Source organism: Danio rerio, chromosome 5 (genome assembly GCF_052040795.2).
Source record: "Danio rerio strain M-AB ecotype USA chromosome 5, GRCz13ab, whole genome shotgun sequence".
Lineage (NCBI taxonomy): Eukaryota > Metazoa > Chordata > Actinopteri > Cypriniformes > Danionidae > Danio > Danio rerio.
In genome coordinates, this window is record NC_141025.1 from 72,563,096 (window position 1) to 72,586,220 (window position 23,125).

At 37.7% G+C, this 23,125-nt stretch overlaps 1 protein-coding gene across 10 annotated transcripts in view; it reads right to left on the reverse strand.

Moving 5' to 3' along the window:
- The window catches only part of col27a1b (collagen, type XXVII, alpha 1b), a 152,800-nt gene extending 130,321 nt beyond the window's left edge, over positions 1 to 22,479 (reverse strand). For 9 of the 10 annotated variants that reach the window (XR_015490326.1, XR_015490327.1, XR_015490329.1 and 6 more), the window contains exons 1-3: positions 22,030 to 22,479; positions 14,887 to 14,957; positions 4,377 to 5,557 (exon numbers count right to left, since the gene is read on the reverse strand). Coding sequence is in view for 2 of the 10 variants with exons in the window: in XM_087252177.1 (XP_087108303.1) it covers positions 4,377 to 5,557; positions 14,887 to 14,957; positions 22,030 to 22,082 (1,305 nt within the window). In the remaining 8 variants the exon portion in view is untranslated. 10 annotated transcript variants of the gene reach the window in all.
- Between the last annotated feature and the right edge of the window lie 646 nt (positions 22,480 to 23,125).

Sequence of the window (23,125 nt, forward strand, 5' to 3'; positions counted from 1 at the left end):
AGCACTTTACTCATTACATTATCCTTGATATAACGTAGCAGCAAGAGTTGGACTTTGCCTTCCATTAGTGAAAAAATGTGTAGGCTGCCATCCAAGTGGTGTGCACATAAAGAGAAGAACTTCGAGCGAATGGAAAACGCTGCTTACAAATAAATACTGCAAGACAATTCCTGGCAATGTTCACACCACCTGTAGACCTGGCAAGATCCCACATGCTCAAACATAACCCGATGCTGCTAGGATGTTTGCAGACATCCTGTTTCTACTCATTTTGAAAGGAACACTCGCTAATAAACGATAATTTAAAGGCCTAAGCTTTTCAGAAACTCCAAATAAACATGACTATATTGACTCATGTAGTTTTTGTGCAATAAACTGAGCGCTCTCACTCAACATCGCTATAACCATTAGGGTTCTAAGGAGTAAAATCAACATAATAAACCAGGAGATAATGTGTACTTTGATATGAATGACATTAATATGGTCATTTTGGAGCACCAGAGAGAGTAGAAAAGAGCTCTACTGAGCCTCGGACTCATTCTCTTCCACGTGGCAAATATCCTGAATGAAAGCAATCTCTCTTTCCTCCGAGAAGGAATGAAAAGATTAGAAAAGAAGGAAACAAGGCCTTTTATAGTAGTAGCTTGAGGGGGATCTCTTCTGAAAATGCACAGTGTCGTCTGTGTGACAGCCATACTGAACAGCACATCTGGTTGTTGTTTGTTGTTGGAAAAGAGTTCTGGGTTTCACTGTTACTGTATATAATAGCCATAACCCACTGCATACTGCTATTAAATGAGGTAGGCAGACTTTCAAGCCAATATCAAGTCGCTTTCATAACGCACAATTGATCATGTGCATGCACAGAACATCTTTAAGCCAGACAGAAAACTTGCGATGAAATGAGAATAGTTTTAAACTCTGTTTACAATCAGAATATAGTTAGTAGAGCTGCACAATTAATCAAAAAAAGATTGCAATCTCGATTCGACCCCCTAGACCAGGGATGTCAAACGTACGGCCCGAGGGCAGTATCAGGCCCGCAAACGAATTTAATGCGGCCCGCGAGATGATTCTGTGAGCTGAATTTTTTTAATAAATATACTGCTGTTCCAAATGTGTCCACTGGATGGCGCAATAGCAAACTTAATTTCATCCCATCCAGAAGCCTGAATCAGCATCAATTTGACAGCCATCTCAAAAAAAAAAAAAATCTTCTCTCGCTCTGCACGTTTCCTACTGCTGGTTCTATGTGTGTGCGATCTGTCACTCATACAGAAATTCTCACGTGCACTGCAAACCCACTGAGACGCACCTTTTCCGCCAAAATGCATTCGATGGAAGTTTCTGAATCTCCTAAAATGTCCAGACTTCAGGTTTTACTTTCGCATTCTAAAGTTGCCGTTATTTGTATGTATATATATATATATATATATATATATATATATATATATATATATATATATATATATATATATATATATACACTGTGTGTCCTCTCACCCTCTGGCTTGTGACCTGGCTTCTTTAACTACAAGGGAAAAAGTGTGTAAGCATCGCACGTCCAAAGAAACCCACCGGCCTGTAATGCCTTTTCAAAGGATTTTATAAACTAGGCTTAAGCCCAAGACCACCAAATGCTCAAAGGCAACAATGATGACACCATTTTCCAGCCTTCACCCAGCAGTTGCACTCAGACAAGGTTGTTTAACTGGTAAAAGATGTAGTTGGGTAGTGTGTGGCGCATTACGCACTAAACTCTTTAAAAGCTAATGGAAACCAAATGAAAATGAACCCATATTATTGCAATGCAACAGTCAGCACTTAAATATAACACATGAAGTTAGACGACAAGGCCATGGTACAGAAAACACATGGCTTCAGCCAATAATTCACATTTCACCATGCTTTAAAATAAGCAAAGCAGCCCACTTGCCATCTGGCCACCATAAGACACTGTTTAAAAAGAACCAAAATGGTCTTCATAGCATGAAGTGCTAGTGGTCTGCTGCAGGCCGAACACCTTGTTGTTATGCTGTGGTAACCTGACTCAGCTTTTGAGTGTTTCAACAACAAATCTCCACATTCTCTCAAATAAGCACTGAAAATCTAGCTAGAATAACATTTTACTGAAAATACATGAATGATTTTACTAGGCTAATAGTCAAATGACTTCAACTTTTTCAGAATTTGCAGCACATATTGTAGCAGAGAGTGCACCGTTATAAAAAGGTCACATCCTCTGGTATTTTTAAGAGACTTAAGGTAATACTATACTTTAAATTAGCTTAATTAAACTAATAGAGTGAGACGCCACATACTTAAAACAGGCAAACCACAGCAGCAGTAGAATATTAGTATTTCAGCTGATTTCTACCTCTGTTTCAAAAAGAAATTCATTTTTATCAGGGGTCACCACAGTGGAATGAACTGCCAACTATTCTAGCATATGTTTTACGCAGCAGATGCCCTTCCAGCCAGAACCCAGTACTAAGAAACACCCATACACTCTTACATTCACACACACTCACTCATACATTACGGTCAATTTTGTAAATTTAACCAATGTCTTTGGACTGTGGGGGAAACCAGAGCACCAAGAGGAAATTATTTATATAATATAAGCATTTAATAAACTAAAAAGAAAAAAGAAAAAAAAAGAAAAAAAAAAAATCGCCCAACTTTTCAATTATGAAAATAATCGTTAGTTGCAGCCTTATTATCAAGAAAACATAACTTGTTATAAATCCGTCATAAACATAGTTGTTATTATGCCTTTTTTCATTCATTCATTAATTTTCTTTTCGGCTCAGTCCCTTTATTAATCTGGGGTCGCCACAGAGGAATGAACCGCCAACTTATCCAGCCTATGTTTTATGCAGCGGATGCCCTTTCAGCTGCAACCCATCACTGGGAAACACATACACACTCATACACACTCATACACTATGGGCAATTTTAGCCTACCCAATTCACCTGTACCGCATGTCTTTGGACTGTGGGGGAAACCGGAGCACCCGGAGGAAACCCAGGCGAACGAAGGGAGAACATGCAAACTCCACACAGAAATACCAACTCGAACCAGCGACCTTCTTGTTGTGAGGCGATAGTGCTAACCAACAAGCCACTGTGCCACCATATTTTTTAATAATAGTAAGAGTTTGTTGTTTAATTTTTATAATTTTGATATGTCAATACATCCTGCTGCTTAATATCTTATTGTCAGCATGTTTATGTCTTAATTTCGTAATGTGAATATGATAGGAGTACAACTATCGTTTTGCTTTTATTTGTTTATTTGTATTTTGGGTATTTAGAGAAGTTTTAGTGTTTAAAAACAAACTTTGTTTTTCAGAGGTCCAAAATGTCAAAATTAAAATTTATTAAACTGAATATGTGGCCTTTGCATTCTTAAAAGTAGATGTTTATACGTAAATAATACCCTAATTTTAGAGAAACTGTTTAAGACAGTATTTAGTTTTATCCGATTAATCAACTAATAAAAAAAAACAATTGCCCAACTTTTCAATTACAAAAATAATCTTTAGTTGCAGCTCTATTATAAAGAAAACATAACTTAATCATAAACATAACTTAGTCATAAATCTGTCATAAACATGATTGTTATGACCCTTTTTAGTGGAACAAAATGAATATAAAAAAAAATAATAATATAAAAATGAAAATATAATAATATTAAAATGAAAGTATACCGCAGTTTGGAAAAGGTCAAGGTTTTAAAACCATCCAAATTTTCTGCTATACCATTTCTAAGATATGTATAAGATTTTTATTGACTTTTCTTTTTTTGGATAGCAGTATATCCAGCAGAAAAGCTCTCCAAAGATGCTGTTTTAAATTGTATAAAGAAAATCTGTTTTTAAAGTAAATGAAGACAGCAGAAGTCAATGAATAATTTAGCCTGAAATGTTTACTGTTAAAATAAGATATATTCTGTTTAAAAGGGAATTTTTTTTATTTATTTATTTTTTACTCAAAGGTAAAAAAAAAGAATATATTTCAGAGCAGTAATCACAATACCGCGAAACCCTGAAATCGTGACATTTTTGTCCAAGGTTATCATACAGTCAGAATCTTATACCGGCCCATGCCTAATCCGAACCATGAGATTTGTTATCCATTACACCACTAGTCAATAGGGATTTAATGACAGCTTACTCAGAAACCCAGAGTTTGGTCAACTTGTTTTGTGTAACAGACCTCTAGACTAGTTTGAGGCCTAAAGTTAGCAAAACATTCAATAGCTTGACCTCCGTCAGTCCAATTTAAACTTTACAAATAATAAAGATGCACAAAAGGGTTCTGACCAACATCACTAAATACTAACATATCTGTACAACAAAAAAATCTCCTACCGGTAGTCCGGGTTCTCCTTTCAGTCCGGTTAACTCCAAGAAGGAATACTGGGTCGGTTCCAAGTCAAACGTTTGCAAACCATCCATAGCTGCAGGGGTTACAGACTCAAAAAAGGTGGCTTTGGCTTCAAATAAGGAGGTTTCCTTTGGCAGAGGTCTCTGTGCTGCTAATGTCGTCATTTCTGACACCCTGAATGTACTAGAAAGTTCAGGTGTTGTTGTGGTTGGAATATCTACTTGGTTTTTTTGTTGACTTGTTGGACTGTCAGTGACAGAAATCTGGTGCTCTTTTAAAATATGTAACTTGTTACGTTCTTTTTTTGCTTTCTTCCTGTTTTGTTGAGTTGGCTTTGGAGATATTTGTGAAGTCCTGTTCCTAATGGAGGCAGTAGTTTGCGCTGTGGTCTGCAGGGGGAGCTGTAATGTGGGCTGTGTTACCATTGGTGGCACCGTGGTTTGGCCTTCATGATTAATATTCATCTCATCTCGTGTTAGTGAAAGATGTCTTTCGTTAAAATCTGTTACAACTTTGGGGGTTTGAATGGTAGATGTATTAGGGTCCAGGGGTAATAGTGGTAGAAGAGGAGGAAGGTTTGGCCGATAAGTATCCGCCTCCCTGCATTGTTTTTTAATGTACTTGCAATAATTGTGAGCTGCCTGAGCAGAGGGATGAATGTCAAACTGGCAGATGGCTCCTTCGAACTGCACTGAGTTCTGGCTCATTTTTCCCAAGCGAAAGGAGCCCTCTGGATCCAGCGTTTCCTCAGTTTGAAAATCCAGATTTGCCTGTATGCTTGTATTCCCACAGGAAGTATATAAAGTAACCTTCTGGCCTTGGATTTCCAAAGCCAGGTTGTGCCACTGGCCATTGTGAACATTGTAATCAAAATTTACAGAGCTGTTTTGGCCTAGGTAGACTAATATCTGTCCAGGGATGAACTGCACCCCTAGGTGCAGTCTTTTCCTCTTTGTCACAATGGTGAAAAGGAAAGCACTGTTTATGCGATGGGAACATACGCTGAGGATGATAGAGAACGTCGAGCCCAGTGACACAGGAATGACGGAGCTCACCGGGACGTCAATTCTCGCCCTTGTGGTTAGGATGACTCCTGATTTAATAGGGATGAAGCCTTGAGGTGGTCTTTTCCCAACCAATCCCAGTCTTTGCAGCACGTCCACATCTACAAAAACGGAAAGCCACAAATATTACTGCAATAATCACTATATGAAGATATACAGCTATGTTTCTAACTAGAGATCTACGTAGGACTAAATTTTGAAGCCCTTTCCCGCCATGTTTTAGCCCGAACCCGACCTCTCCCGCTTATATTCAGCATTTGTTGTCCCGCTGCTCGACCCGCCCCATTTTCTACCCGCCACACCCGTTCCTGCTAACGAGTGGGGGGAGAACAAAACCGAAAACCACCCAGCTATACAGAGACCAGACAGCCTATAACAAGCTGACTTTATAAACACACACACACAAACACACAAGCACCAAGCAAGTGACCCACACACATAGGCATCACCACAAACACACACAAACACACACACACACACGCACACACACACACACACAAAGACACACAGACACACAGACACACACACACACACACACACACACACACACAAAGACACACAGACACACACACACACACACACACACACACACACACACACACACACACACACACACAGACACAGACACACACACACACAGACAGCAAAAAGCTCTCAATCTCATTCGCACACACACACACACACACACACACACACACACACACACACACCTCTCATTCGCGTGCATGCACACAAACACACACACACACACACACAGCAACAAACAAGCTAAACGCAGCATCACGCTGTCTCATTCACACGCATACATACGCGTGCTCGCTCGCTCAGGAGTCGGGAGCGATATTGTTAGACCACCCACTCCCATCCAAAATTAAACCGGTTACCAACAACTTGCGTGGTTTATTCGGAAATTTTGGTAATGCAGACCTCTTTTCCAACCACCTTTTTTTTTTTTTTGGAATATTAAAAAAGTCATGTAATTTAATTTAACAGATCATGTGATAACAAGAATGTCTGCTATGGGATGGCAATAATGGACAAACCAATGGACTGATTACATTGTAAAACATCTAAAATGTTGTTTTGGTCATTCTAAATCCCCCAGCCAAAGTCTGTCATCAAGGTGTTTATTATTACGTCCAAAATTGTCTAAACGGCGGAAAAAAAAAAGCCACAACATGTTCATTGCATTTCATCTGCATCTTCTCAGGCACACAGTGTTACACACTACTTCAAATGAAAAGTAGCTAAAGCCAGCCCGAAAAGTAGCTAAATGTTGCCAGATTACGTCACACACTAATTTGCATATCAGTGACGTCATCACGTAGTATCTGACAAGCGTAAGCCTGTTATGTCTCCACTCTGTTACATTACTCTGTATCAGAGGTCGCGTTAACTGAATATTTTCCATCGTTGACAGGTTTTTTTCAGCAGCGATGGAAAAATCTGAAGGTGATCCTTAGATTATGCTTAGGGTGATCTATTGTAATTTGTAGCTAACTGTAATTCCCACTCCTGTGCAGCTGATGGCGATTGCCCTTGTTTTGTCTCCTCTTTGTCACTGCTGCGTACGGAAGCAAAACTGTCACAGCAGCTGAGTGTGAAAAGTTTCTTTAAATGGCCAAATAGCTGTGATATTAATAATAAGGTGAAAAAAAGAGGAAGTGATGCACTGGACGATGAAGAACAAACAGACAAAAATACAATCCAACCAAGCGGCAGCTAGCAAGAAGGTCATATACACATATATATATGACCTTCAAGCTAGCTGCCGCTTGGTTGGATTGTATTTTTGTCTGTTTGTTCTTCATCTATACATATATATATATATATATATATATATATATATATATATATATATATATATATATATATATATATATACATATACATATATACATACATACATATACATATATATATATATATATATATATATATATATATATATATATATATATATATATATATATATATATATATATATATATATATATTCAATTAGTGACGATTTTGTTCTCTTCAACTCACTGGATCGAAATGGTGATTTATTTGCGATATCCCAGTTTAACGCATTTCACATCTTTAGATGAAAACTAATCTGTCTAAAAAAAAAGATTTAGAAGCAAAAAGGATGTCATCGTAGCTAATTGTAGGTCTGCCACACACACACACACACACACACACACACACACACACACACACACACACACACACACACACACACACACACACACACACACACACACACACACACACACACACACACACACACTGAGCTCATTACAGGAACAGATCATTAACAAAAGCATATGTCGAACACATGCGGCAAAGGTAATGTTTCATCTGGGGTATTGCTTCACGAAATACTCTGCTGATACTGTTACGCGTAGAATAATAACACTGTGTGGGCTTGCTCTAGTAAATGTGAGTTTTACAGATTCATCAGCTCTACTACAAAATCGTTAGAGGTCTGCAATGAATTAGGTCAAGTGAAGCGAGAGGGGGTGTGCATCTCAAACGTCTTTATAAAAATTATTCGATGCGTTTGAGCTTAACCAATCTCACTGGCAGAGCTGAGATAAAATAAACGCTATTGGATTTTTTTTTAAAGGGGAGGGGCTACACTATGTCCCACCCCCTCTTCGTGTTTCGGTTGAGATTACGTCAAACATCGAAAAAAAATGCACTTTTCAAAACACTTCACGAGACCTTTAAGTACATTAATGAAGTAAAAATACTTTGTTCTGTCCACCACTTATTTTTACTGACAGCATTCTGTCTTATTATAGAGTAAATTTGACAAAAGGTAATAAATAAAATGACAAGCCAATGCCATGTGTCTTAAGGCTGCACACTTTTTAAAATAAAAAAACAATAGTAATGTGCATCACAAAACCAAATATAACCCAAACAAGTTCTGACTAAACAAAACACAGCTCGATATTTGCTGTTATAAAATATACCCATTGATTTTCAAATAAAAAGCCCATGTAAATGGAATAATTTGCGAAGACTTTTCCCCCAATGCGTAACTTAACAGATGATATCCTGCAGACTGTGTGGGATTGTTGAAAGACAGAACTATGTCTGCAGTGGTGTTGTAAACAAATCTAAAAAGAGTTACTAACATATTAGGCGCTTAATTATCCAGAACGTCGGAAAGAGGTGACAGATCATCTCCTGACAAACAGCAGGAAAACAACTGCTCTTGATTTACAAAATAAATGATCTGCATAACTTCACATAAATCACATGACACAAAACTCTTACAATAACACCAGCGTTGGACCTCAACAGAACACACAACTAATATCCAATGGATTACTTGCAAATAACAGTTAAAAGTGCTGCATGAAAGAGTCATAAACATCATAATATTAAATAAGCACAACCTGCTAACTTGAGGACAGTGTGAGTCAGTTAGGACCAGTTTACTCAACTTAAATTTTCCCACATCTTGATGATTGTTTTTAGGGTTAGAAAACTGGTTTTGAATGTTGTTATTGCAAATTTATGACCATTTATATATGTTTTGAAACTGAGAATAATAATGTAGAACGCATCATTAGGTTTAAAAAATAGATATATGGACAGACAGACAGACAGACAGACAGACAGACAGACAGAAAGACAGACAGACAATCAGATAGATAGATAGATAGATAGATAGATAGATAGATAGATAGACAGACAGACAGACAGACAGACAGACAGACAGACAGACAGACAGACAGACAGACAGACAGACAGACAGACAGACAGACAGATAGATAGATAGATAGATAGATAGATAGATAGATAGATAGATAGATAGACCACCATCTGCTGTTAGAAACTAGCCTAGAGTGGCATCTGCTGTTAGAAACTAGCTTTGAGCGCCATCTGCTGTTAAAAACTAGCCTAGAGCACCATCTGCTGTTTAAAAACTAGCCTAGACCAACATTTGCTGGTAGAAACGAGCCTAGAGCACCATCTGCTGTTAAAATCTAGCCTAGACCAACATCTGCTAATAGAAACTAGCCCAGAGCGCTATCAGCTGTTAAAAACTAGCCTAGACCAACATCTGCTGTGAAAAACTAGCATAGAGCGTCATCTGCGGTTAAAAACTAGACTGGAGCGCCATCTGCGGTTAAAAACTAGACTGGAGCGCCATCTGCGGTTAAAAACTAGCTTGGAGCGCCATCTGTTGTTAAAAACTAGCCTGTAGCACCATCTGCATTTAAAAACTATCCTGGAGCGCCATCTGTTGTTAAAAACTAGCCTAGACTGCCATCTGCTGTTAAAAACTAGCCTGGAGCGCCAGCTGCTGTTAAAAACTAGCCCAGAGCGCCATCTGCTGTTAAAAACTAGCCTAGAGCACCATCTGCTGTTGAAAACCAGCCTAGACCAACATCTGCTGTTAGAAACTAGCCTAGAGCGCCATCTGCTGTTAAAAACCAGCCTAAAGCACTATCTGCAGTTAAAAACTAGCCTAGAGCACCATCTGCTGTTAGAAACTAGCCTAGAGTGCCATCAGCTAATAGAAACTAGCCCAAAGCACTATTTGCTGTTAAAAACTAGCCTAGAACACCATCTGCTGTTAAAAACTGGCCTAGAGCGCCATCTGCTGTTAAAAACTAGCCTAGAGCACCATCTGCATTTGAAACTAGTCTAGAGTGCCATCTGCTGTTAAAAAAACTAGCCTAGAGCACATCTGCTCTTAGAAACTAGCCTAAAGCACCATCTGCTCTTAGAAACTATTCTAGAGCACCATCAGCTGTTAGAAACTAGCCAAGAGCGCCATCTTCTGTTAAAAAACTAGCCTATAGAGCACATTCTGCTGTAAGAAACTAGCCTAGAGTAATATCTACTGTTAAAAACTAGCTTATAGAGCACAGTCTGCAGTAAGAAACTAGCCTAGATCTCTATCTGCATTTAGAAACTAGCCTAGAGCACCATCTGCTGTTAAAAACTAGCCTATAGAACACATTCTGCTGTAAGAAACTAATTTAAAGCACTATCTGCTGTTAAAAACTAGCCTACAGCTATTAGAAACTAGCCTAGAGCGCTATTTGCTGTAAAAAACTAGCCTAGAGCGCTATCTGCTGTTAAAAACTAGCCTAGAGCACCATCTGCTACTTGAAACTAGCCTAGAGCACCATCGGCTATTAGAAACTAGCCTAGAGTGCCATCTGCTGTTAGCAACTAGCCTAGAGCGCCATCTGCTGTTAGAAACTAGTTTAAAGCACCATGAGCTGTTAAAACCTAGCCTATAGCTGTTAAAAACTAGCCTAGAGCACCATCTTCTATCAAAAACTAGCCTATAGAGCACCATCTGCTGTTAGAAACTAGCCTAGAGCGCTTTTTGCTGTTAGAAACTAGCCTAGAGCGCCGTCGGCTGTGAAAAACTGAGCTCAGAATTGCTTTAAGAGAGAAAATCGATGCATTTTGACAATCTCAGAATCGATTTCTTGAACAGTTTTCATCACAGCTCTAGCCACAGGTGTTCATGTTGTTTTGCATTTATAACCATTTCTTGCCTTTCAAAGTATTGGCAGCTACTGGCTTGCATTTTACAAATCAAAAGGACCACAGTTACGGCTAAACTTTTTCTTTTAAAATAGATCGTTGTCACCTTGGATGGCTTAAGGGTGAGAAAATTGACTGTTTTTTTGGGGTTAACTTAAAAAAAAAAAAAAAAAAAAAGAGTCAAAAGAAGGGCCCTATTGCAGACACTAATGTTCCATTGAGCGATGCTTTTGAAATAGGATAGTTAAATGCGTCGCCTGCTTGACTCAGAATCAGTTCCCAGAACCAGGCTGAAATCTACCAGAATTCCAGTTGCCCTTGAAATTGATGTCAAGAATGAAACGTCTGTGGAAAGTGCAATGTTATACGCTGGAAATCATATTTCACACTAAAGATAAGAGCAACGGCTGGAGAAGAATTCCAAAATCTCTCCAGCTACAGCTCACAAAGACGACTTGATCATAAGTCATTCTGTAGATACCCAGAGAAGTTTCAGGAGGAGAATGTGCTATACGGAGTGTCTCGCATATGGTAAAAGCCTCAAACATACACTCAAGAACAAAGGCATCTTTCAAGACTTGTTTAAAACATAATGGCTGTTGTATTTCATTAATGTCTGACACCGAAGCGCCATATGTTACATGTACATGAATGAGTTAGGCTGAATGTGACGGATGATGTGAACCTCCCACATAAAATCTGTTCGGAGCAGATGTGGGAATTCTAGACACACCTTGAATGAGAAGCAATACGTTTAGGCTACTTGGGTGAAACACAAAGCCAAAAACCATATTTAAAATGTGCACATGCTAGTCTTTCTGTTCATGCATTGCTATTCATTTTTAGTGCATACAAAGCACAAAATTGCTGTGTTTCCATCCAAAGATGCGAATTAAATTTATGCGCAAAACTGGATTATCGCATAAAGAATGTGCAAATAAAGCAGCATTTCTGTCCAACGAGTCAAAGAGAACAAAATTTTCACTTCCTAATTAACTGACGCCAAAAATCAGAAGTAAAAAGGGAATTTGCTGCGGTAGGAAAAGCTGCGTTAATCTTTTCTTCATTTAATAAATGACTTGCGCCTCAGAAGACAGTATGCCAACACGCATTGAACGCGTGGTGGTGTTTAAAGTGGTGGTCCGCTACGATATCATATTTTAAACTTTAGTTGAGGTGTAATGTAGCTGTGTGAACATAAACAACATCTCTGAATGTAAGACACTCAAAGTTCAATGCAAAGGGAAACATTGGCTTTTACAGAGTTAGCTTAGTGAAGCCTACAGCGAACAAAGTTTGGGGACTAGAAAAAAATACATCCGGGCTGGTGAGATCAGAACTACTACAGGTTACGCGCATCGCCCCGCACAGGGAAGAAGCATGGCCAGAGGCGCTGTAATGTGTAATACTGTAACAGAGAAAGCTAAAATGGCATTCATACTCTGCTATTTCCACAGAGCTTCTTCCGTATCTGTATTTGTGCTTCCAAAAGACACGACACAAAGAGAGAAGTGCTTACAGTTTAATTTAGTTATATTCTAGACAATTATAAAAAATATATAGCTCTAGCAATTGACAAAGGACAGCTACCAGAATCTCTCCCAGTTCAGTGCTGGATTCGGCTAAAACTCAAAGGAGCAGCTCCAACAATAATAGCAGAAGATGTGGATTGTGAGCCATAACCTGTGAGTGTTTTATTTGTTAAAATTGATCAATAACATGCACCGTGTCTGGCGTCAACGGTTTGTTTTATTGAGGACGTAAACAACGGGAAATGCTTTTTGGCACCGCTAACAATTTAGCAACAGATTCATATATATCGGTCAAATCGCTGTAAACACCCACGATCTTCGCAAGCATGTGCAGTGTCTCTCTATGCGGACGCTTTCAGTGTCTGTCTATGTGGATGCTTTTTCTGTGTTCTACATCTCAAATAACGAAACAACAAAACATATGTAAACTGGAAGGAAGGACCAAATAAATGTAGCAAAGAGTCAAGGAAGGACTGAACAAACTAAGGAACGAAGGTAAGAATGAACAAATTAAGGGTGGAACAAAGGAAGGAATGAAAGAATGAATAAATGAACAAAGAACCAAATGAAGGAAGAAACAAAATAATGAAGAAATGAATGATTGAGTGAACAAATTTAGGGAGGATAGAGAAACGAATGAAGAAACGAGTGAACAAACAAATGAATGAAGGAAGGACAAATCAAACAAACAATGAAAGGAAAGAACGAACAAATATAGGAAGATAGCTAAATGCAGTACAGAATGTTACGTTTACACATCCCTGCACAAACTTTGTGTAAATGCATCAACTTTTTTTTCACATGCAGTACAGAATGTTACGTTTACACATCCCTGCACAAACTTCATGTAAATGCATCAACTTTTTTTTCACAGTGTAATACTCACTACTTTTAAGCACTTTCAAAAGGGCTACTTTTTACTCACACTTTAAATAATATTCCCAACAGATACTTTTACTCTACTTGCACTACATTTTTGGGCAAGTAATGGTACTTTTACTTGAGTATGATTTTTCAGTACTCTTTCCACCACTGATAATAATATAGTACATACACTACTGACACACTACATACACACTAATAATATAATACACTACTGAAATGGATATGGCGCTTTAGAATAACCAAACAACATTTTCGATGTTTTACAGTGTGCTCAGCCTATTGGTTTGTCCATTCGCACACCTTTTTAATATCACACGATCTCTTATGACAAAATCACATGATGTTTTTTTAATGTTCATACTGGAAATTGTTCGTTAAAAACGTTTCCATCGTAATCTCTTCTTATCGAATAAAAAGTTGATCCTAATTCATTTTGCACATACGTTTTTTTTCCGCATTTTCAAAATGTATGCGCATCATGGCATTTCCATCAACTCTTTTTTATGCACACATCTAGAATGCGCATAAAAAAATAGGTGGATGGAAACATAGCTAATGACACCCCAGCAGACATTAATATTAGGTTAGATTTAGGTCATGACGTCAGGTGACCAAAATTCAGTGCCTAGGCATTGTCTCAGGATAATGTTACTTTGACTTCCAATAACGACGTCAATTATGTTGATATTTAGTTGACTTTAGGTTGTGTTGGAAAGTGACTAAAATCCAAGGTCTGATAGATGTCATAGTGGTAACGTCCACACAATGTCAGTGTGTAACATGATTAGACGTTGATTTTAGGTTGTATATTTGACAATTACATCGGTCTACAGTACTGACCCGATTTTCATCTCCAAACAAAATCCACTGTCCCCACGACATTGGGGTACATTCAGGTACACCGTCAATATGACATCAAGTTAACGTCCTGTGCCTGAAGGGACTACAGTGATAGACCACAAGCATTATTTGTTCTTGAAATAAACACAAAGTCTATCCAATATCTCAATCTAAAGTAGACTTAGTAAGTGACATCCAATCAGGCAAAATGCCATTTGCTGTAAACGAGGCTGGAATCAAATACGAAACATATAGACTTGCACAAACAGTGGCTTCTGGTTTACTGGAGAAAAATAAACAGAGCAGTCATATGTTCTTGATCAAGAACTGCTTCATATATCATGCAAAAAAATTTAATTCTGGCAAATACGGATCACACTGCTCTTGAAAATCAGTACCTGTGGCCTCTTTAACTCTGACTCATGGAAAACTCCAGTGGGTAGTAACATTAGAGGTCTATTTATCCAAGTCCTGTCAAGTATCCTCAAACTTTACTGCAAGGCAGTGTGAGGTCCTTGGACTTCAATGAACCCGTGTAACATTCTGGGTTATGACACAGATGTCAAGACCGTGGCAGAAAATGAACAGACATTTTGCAGACACATATTCTGCATGAACCAAAATGATGTTCCATGAATCCCTGAATGAAAAATCAGACTTACCTGCAGATTGTGCTTGTGCGAGCCTCAAACAGCATGTACAGTAAAGAATCATGCAGAAAAACACTGCTCTCCTGTTAAGAACAAAAAGAAAGAATTAGTTACAAACTGAATCAACAAGTATATTTGCAACAAATTGGTAACATCACAGCTCAAATTATAAAAGCAGCATGAATTTGACTCAGTAAAATGTGACAGAAATTACTTTTTAATAATTTCTAAACTGTTTGAACTTTTACAAATTTTGTAAATATCCAATTTTAAACCACAGAAGAAATAACCAGATAATGGATTTAAAATTGTAAAATTTAAAATTGTAAAAAATACACACCAATGTTCAAAAGTTTAGGATGAATGTAGCTTTCAGCGCTAGTTCTACCAGGAAGACCTAATGTCACGTCACTCATTACAATTAGTTCAAACCAATGACAATGAAACACAAGAAATATATGTAAGTCGCCTGTTCATTTCACTCATTTGGTTGCAGATCCTGACACAGACGTTCACACGCTTATGTAACCCACCTAATGCGCCAAACCCGGTCTGAGCTGGGATCAAACCGGGGATTCTTTGTATGGAAGTCAATAAAGACCATGGCCTTTAGGGCCTACTCACACTATGCCATCCGTACCGTGCCCAGGCCCTTTTCCCAGGTCGTTTGAGAAGTGTGAGTGCGCTGAATCGGGCTCAAGCACGGTACACTTGGCCGGCCCTGGCCCATTTGGAAGAGATGGGCCTGAGCGCAGTTCACTTGGGCTTTGGCGCGGTACGTTTGTAGTGTGAGTGCAAAACGCGCCAAAGCCCGAAACTGAAAGCGAGACGTGACTTTTAAGGGACTGTTTCAAATGGATTTATTAATCATTCTTACTGTCCAGTGAATGCAAACTGCCGTAGCTTATTAAATACACAAACCCTTCACTGCACCACAGCTGCGCACCTTCAGCAGACCTCCTCATTCCTGCAGCACGAGAGCTTTATGATTGTTTATGAGCGCCAAAAGTGGCGGATCTGTTTGGCGAAATATCTGACTGCGTGTCACCGCATCCCTAAGGACTGTTTGGCGAAATATTTGCCTGCATGTCACTGCATATCAAACCAACTGAAACAATATAACTAGAGAAATCTCCACTGTGCTGCACTGAACAGCGCAGCATTAATGACGTAAGCGTGCCCAGGCCCGATTGTGGTGTGAGTTTGGGCCGTCGGGGGAGACGGGAGGGGGGACAAGCGTGCATTGGCCCGGTTCGAGGCAACTGTACCTAGTGTGAGTACGGCCTTAGTGTCTGTTGCTAGTGCACCTTTTGAGGTCAGAGGAGTGAGGTTTATCTGCAAAGCACTTCGCTAGTCGGCCTCTGTTACACCCCCACCCCCCTCATAGAGGTAAATAAAATGCACAGAGGGTGTTACACGGTGGCTCACAGCAAGAAAGTCGCTGGTTCAAGTCTGGGCTGGACCAGTTGGCATTTCTGTATGGAGTTTGCATATTCTACCCGTGTTGGCGTTGCTTTCCTCCGGGTGCTCCCGTTTTCCCCTGTTGAATTTAATAAACTAAATTGGCTGTAGTGTTAGACTGTGACGGTGTTTCCCAGTACTGGGTTGCAGCTGGAAAGACATCCGCTGTGTACAACATATGCCGGAATAATTTGCGCTTAATTCCGCTCTGGTGACCCCTGAAATAGAAACTAAGCCAAAGGAAAATTAATGAATGAAGGAAAATGCACAGATACTTTGTTTATAACATGCATTACAATATAGACATAAAAAAAGAAGAGATTTCATTACGACTTTAACTAGGTTACGACCAAATATGGAGTTGCCACACTTTGCCTTTGTAGAACAGAATAAATCTGAAATAAAAGCTTATGTGTCCAGTCCCCCAAATGTCACTGAGAGACAAGCACTTCCTGCTAAAAAAGTCCAACTGCACTGAAAAAGCAACAATGCCTCGGAGAGAGTTTTTCAAAAGCCCTAAAAGGTCAAACCAAAGAGCCAACAAGCACTCTTCACCAATGGTCTTTTTTTAATGCAGCTACTGAAAGAAAGCAAAGTGTTGGGATCACATTGTTCCATTCTACACTAAGGCATCACCACATCCATCTAAATTACCAGTCTAGTCTCTGTCCAAAAGCAACGCTCCATCTGCCTGTAGACTCTGTAGAAACACTTTGCAGCAGCAGCCTATACTGTAAATCTTTAACAGCTGTTTCTGCTCAGTAGACAGTCAAAGCTTATCATCTGCCCGGATGCCAAAAATTTGCAATGCTCCATATAGATTGAAAGTGAGTGTTTCCTCTCAATATGCCAAGGCAGGATATAAATCAATCATAAAATCCATTGACTCAATTAATTATATATATATATATATATATATATATATATATATATATATATATATATATATATATATATATATATATATATATATATATATATATATATATATATATATATATACACAACAGTTCTGTCTGATTCTCGAATCTGATTGGCTGATAGCTGTGATATATTTAAGTAATATCAGAACCCGTACAGCCTCTTTACCCTGTGTATTACTCCGCCCACATACAGCCAGCAAAAAGCAGACACTACATATCTAAAGTTTAAAAGATGCTTGCTCAGCTGTTTAACTGTCAGTTTATGATTTGAATCCAAGGTGGAAGAAAGGGTTTTTGAGACTTTCCATGTTTGATTTTGTTTTTATATACACAATTATGCCATCAAACTGTTGTATAAACGCAATATCACACTCGTAGCAGTGCTACTCGTGTGATATTGCTCATATATCAGCACTGGTGGGAGGCGTGCGTTGTGCCTTAGCATCCCACCAGTGCTGATACACAGCCATATCGCACTGCTACGAGTGTGATATTGCGTTTATACAACAGTTCAACAGCACAATCCTGTTTATAAATAAGAAAATCAAACATGGAAAGTCTAAAACCCTTTTTTTTATTAGGAACTACTTTCTTCCGCCATTCATTCACATCTGCAGCTGACGTCAAAACAGCAGAAGCCATTACTAACTCTTTACTAACTTTAACATTACTAACTTTAGAGCTAGTGTTTTAATGATTCTGTCTAAAGTGATGACAAAACTGCTGATTTTGCTTACACTTTAAGATTAAAAGGCTGAACGTGACATGAAATGCCATCCATCTACAGAGATATCTTCTTACAGTGTTACAGTCTACAGTATTTCTCTGTTGCAATTGCGATTTCACAATAATTAACCCCGAAATATAACGAATCCACTAACGTTACCAGACTGCTGTTGTGTTTGCGATAATGAAAAACACTTAACACTTGCGGACTTTGCTTATTTCAATCTGCCAACGCAGCACACATTCCTGATAATGAAAATCAATACAAATACAGCACTACAACATACAAAAAGAGAGATTATATAACCTGCCAACATGTCTCTGAAAATCAGTGAGACCGGGGGGAGAGGGTGTTCGAGGGTGAGGTTGAGAACAGGATGCAGCGGGTTTTGGGCGGCTGCTTCGATCGGGTACAGTAACAAAGTTGGCAACCCGGGGGTGTTTAGTTTACAGACTGTACCAAAGAGGGGAGTTGGTGAAATTACAGGAGTTTTTTTAAGGAAGAAATAAAAACGGGATGTTTGCGGGAGACTGGTCTGAAATACGGGATACTCCCATGAAAAAAGGAAGTGTTGGCTGGTGTGCTTACCAGTTTAATATTAATTTGATCTGCTATGGTTAGAAATCAGACTGTTATATCTTCTAAGCGTAAGAGCTTATTATGCAGTTCTGTCGCCATCTTGTGGACAGAAAACGTCAACTGTCGCCAATCAGCTGTCTCTCAGAAATTGTAACTACTTTAAAATAGGCACTATTCTTGCAAATAAACTGCAAAGTTGCTATCTAAACAACTACATTCTCAACTAAAAAAGCCTCAAAAGTATATTTTGTTGAGTAACAGCAGTAATATTTGTCAAACTGTAGTGTCTGCTTGTTGCTGGCTGTATGTAGGCGGAGTAATACACAAAGGGTAAAGAGACTGTACGGATGCTGATATTACTTAAATATATCACGGCTATCAGCCAATCAGATTTAAGATCCAGACAGAACTGTTGTATGTATATATATAAAAATGGTCATAAGATGGATGGATGGATGGATATAGATAGATAGATAGATAGATAGATAGATAGATAGATAGATAGATAGATAGATAGATAGATAGATAGATAGATAGATAGATAGATAGATAGATAGATAGATAGATAGATAGATAGATAGATAGATAGATAGATAGATAGATAGATAGATAGATAGATAGATAGATAGATAGATCAGTTGTGAGTTCAGACACTGGCATTTAGAGCTAAAACACATGCAGTAAAGCTAAATTACTTCCAATGGGTCATTAAATTGGGGTATTTCTTTATAATGAGTGTTGATTACTCTGGACTGCGTAGGATAAACTGTTAGTTCTATGACGATAATCAAAAGACGCAGTGCATGACATTGTTAAACTCATGGTTTTCAGTTATATATTGTTTTTCTGCCCCCATGTGCTGACAAAGAGGATGTGAGGGTGCCAGTTATGACCAGATATTGTATGCTGTTTTACTTTAGTCAGCATTTTCAGTCACAGCCACAAGAACTACAGTACTGCATGCTGCCCTCCTCCCTCTCAATTCCCTTTCACAAAGTCAGTCCCATTGACCATGACACAGTTCACAGAGTGCACGAGCGAGACAGCACTAATCTAAACACAAGATTTCATCCTGTCTGTCATCCCTAACAACGTTTACTATAACAGAAACTGTATCCGACTGCTTTCTAACAGCATATTACTCTTTGCTAATTACACAAAAGTGAGAAAGTTAAGTTTGAAAAAGTTTTACGCACGAAGAAGGATGAAGTTAGTAAGCATTATAAAGTGCTCAGCATAATTGAGTACATCCCATTTTGAAAATAAATATTTTTATCCATTTCTCTTTGAATATTGGTAATGTATTTTGGTGCATTAAAACAAAACATATTTATTAAACAGATATATTTATTAAAATAATATTTAAGTCACAAAGCATTTTGAGAAATTGAAAGACAATACAATTAAATTCAAGCAAAATATTGCAAATAAATTACAACCTACAAAATTTCAACAATTTTTTTTTTTTTTGCTTCTTTTGATCTTTCCTCTTTTTAAATTTTGTATTTAATATTTTCTATGACATATAAAATTTAATTCTAACATTTTTATGTGCACAGAGATCAAAGATGAGCTGCCAGTATTCTGCAAAATCACCAACGTTCTTGTATTAGGTAAAAAAATGTATTTTTGAGTTGAAAACTTTATTATAACATTGAACATTATAACATTTACATTATAATACTTTTAAATGTGCACTGTGATAAATTCAGGCTATTGGAAATTAGTTTGATTCTGATTGAAAGCTGATGATCTTACACAACAAACCTTATAACATTCAAAATGCAAATGGACCAAATGTGAATATATATGTTTTTATGCTTTTCCTTTGTTTTAGGCAGTGTTTTAATGACTTTTTAAAAACAAAACATTCCTGTATGACTACAAGGGCTAACAAGTTTCATGTTAACACATAATGCATGGCATTCAGTCATTGATTAAAAATGAAATGTGAAACTGTGTCGTTTTGTATTGGTTTATTACTGGACTAATAAGCTCTAAACAAACAATTATTAAGTCTTAATGTTTTGTAATGCATGAATAGAACAGTATTGCATTTATAAAGTATGTGAATGAACTCTTGAGCCAGTGTTGAATTGTTAACACTTTTGAAAATGTTAATTTAACTCTCGCCGCTGTGGATTATATACAGTCGTAATCAGAATTATTAAACCCCCTTTGATTTTTTTTCTTTTTAAAATATTTCCCAAATGATTATTAACAGAGCAAGGGAATTTTCACAGTTTGTCTGATATTTTTTTTTCTTCTTAAGAAAGTCTTATTTGTTTTATTTCGGCTACAATAAAAGCAGTTTTTATTTAAAAAAAAAAAAAAAAACATTTTAAGGTTAAAATTATTAGCCTCTTTAAGCTTTTTTTTTTCAATAGTCTACAGAACAAACCATCGTTATACAATAACTTGCCTAATTACACTAACCTGCCTATTTAACCTAATTAACCTAGTTAAGCCTTTAAATGTCACTTTAAGCTGTGTAGAAGTGTCTTAAAAATATCTAGTAAAATATCATTTACTGTCATCATGGCAAAGATCAAATAAACCAGTTATTAGAAATGAGCATTTAAAACTATTATGTTTAGAAATGTGTTGAAAAAAATCTTCTCTCCGTTAAACAGAAATTAGGGGAAAAAATAAACATGGGGCTAATAATTCAGGGGGGCTAATAATTCTTATTGCAACTGTATACACCAGTAAAGTGTTAAAATTAACTCTCCCGGAGTGGAATTAACACTGGAAATTTTGCTGTGTAGTCAACACAATATCAGTTTTTACTTCAGAAGAGTTACTAATTCAATTTTGATGCATAAATTAGATTTTTAATCAAAACGAAAATAATTATTTCATTTTTAATTTTTAATGAAAAATAAACAAATAATCCAGATTACAATGCTTTTATTTGATATTTGGAAAAAAATTATCAGACATTTGAGAATTAAACAAATACATAGAATTAATAAATACTGGTTAAAAATATACAAATGTATATGTTTGTTATACATATCCACTATAAATGTTGCCTTTGTCTAAGTTGTATTAAATAAAATTTCTTGTTGATTGATTGATTGATTGATTAGAAAATAAACTGCTAATCATGACTGGTCATCCAAAGATATTTAAGTAGTACACTAAATACTCCAAATCCTCAAAACCAAGCTATTTACTGTTTACAAAACATAAAGCCAAAATTAAATAATCAAATCAGTAAAAAGACGCAAGTTTAAAACAAATAACACTCTGCACAACAAAGCTGAACAGGTTTCCTCAGCGTCCCATTCATTCATCAAGTTTCCCCAAACTCCAGAATGGACATTCGTGACGGACCTCCCTTCGTGAACTCATTCTTCCTTATGTAACCGAGCTGATAGCCAGCAGGCTAATTTACGACCCATTTAAAGTTTGTGTGAAATACATCTATGATTTGTTATGATGGAAAGCGGCTTTACTCACCCCCCGACCCCAGCTGCTCTGAGTCTGGAGCTCGGGGTATTGTCCGGCTCCATCGCGCTTACTTCATTCTTCCCCGGGACTGTTTGCTGCAGTCAATACATGACAGAGTTTCTGAATCCCTTCCATATCACAAATGCCCCTTAATAACCGCTAGTGGTCTTCACGCAACACTGTAGTACAACACTACACGCCGTGGTCGTGCCCAAAAGCCAATTGAAGTGTTTTCCTGAGAGAGGAACCTGTGAGGCGCGAAGCGGGTTTATCCATCTGACAGCAACAGCCGCGATGATGCTGAAACACTGGAGACTGAAGTCCAAAGAGACATATGCTTTGAAGAGGTGAAGTACAAGCGCTTAGTCAAGTCGCCGACTAAATCTCAAGTACTTAGTAGGCATGCTGAAGAGTTGAGACACTGGAAGCACATCCCTCTGTCGCCCTCAACCGTCTTCTGAGAAAGGAACACCTCGCGCTGGGAAAAACTAGAGGAGATTCAATGGAAGGAAGGTGTGTCTTTCTGAAGGGAACCGGCTTAATTTTTGCTTACTTAAAAAAAATAATTAATTAGCTACAATACAATACTATTATTCTGGATGAAACGCATTTCAAACTCAAAAGCTTAAGTTCAGATGTGAACTGATTTGTTCTCCCTCAGCTTGCTTTAAAGGAGAGCAGGGCACAAAGTAACACTTTTTGGTTTTGGACAAATAATAAATAAAGTAATGGGGTTAGACAAACCATTTGCTTTTTACCAACAACACACAAGCCTCTCCTATAAATGAGCACTGGTTGATTAATCGCCAGACTAATAGATTCTGTGCAGTATTGCCAAAAGTGCCAGGAGTAAAAGTGTTACTATTTACCGCATCTGCAGGGCACTGTAACAGTCAGAGGGTTAGTTGTAACACATGCTTAAAATGGCAGATTTTACACCATTAATTTAAATCCAGTTTATTTTAAATAGTAGCTATATTTCTTCAGTACTTAGCTTAATTTCTTTTTTATTCTACATAGCACAGTATGCTTATTTATGTTTTTATCTATTGGATAAACAGATTTAGATTTATTTGCATTAGTATACAATGCATTTATTTGCAAT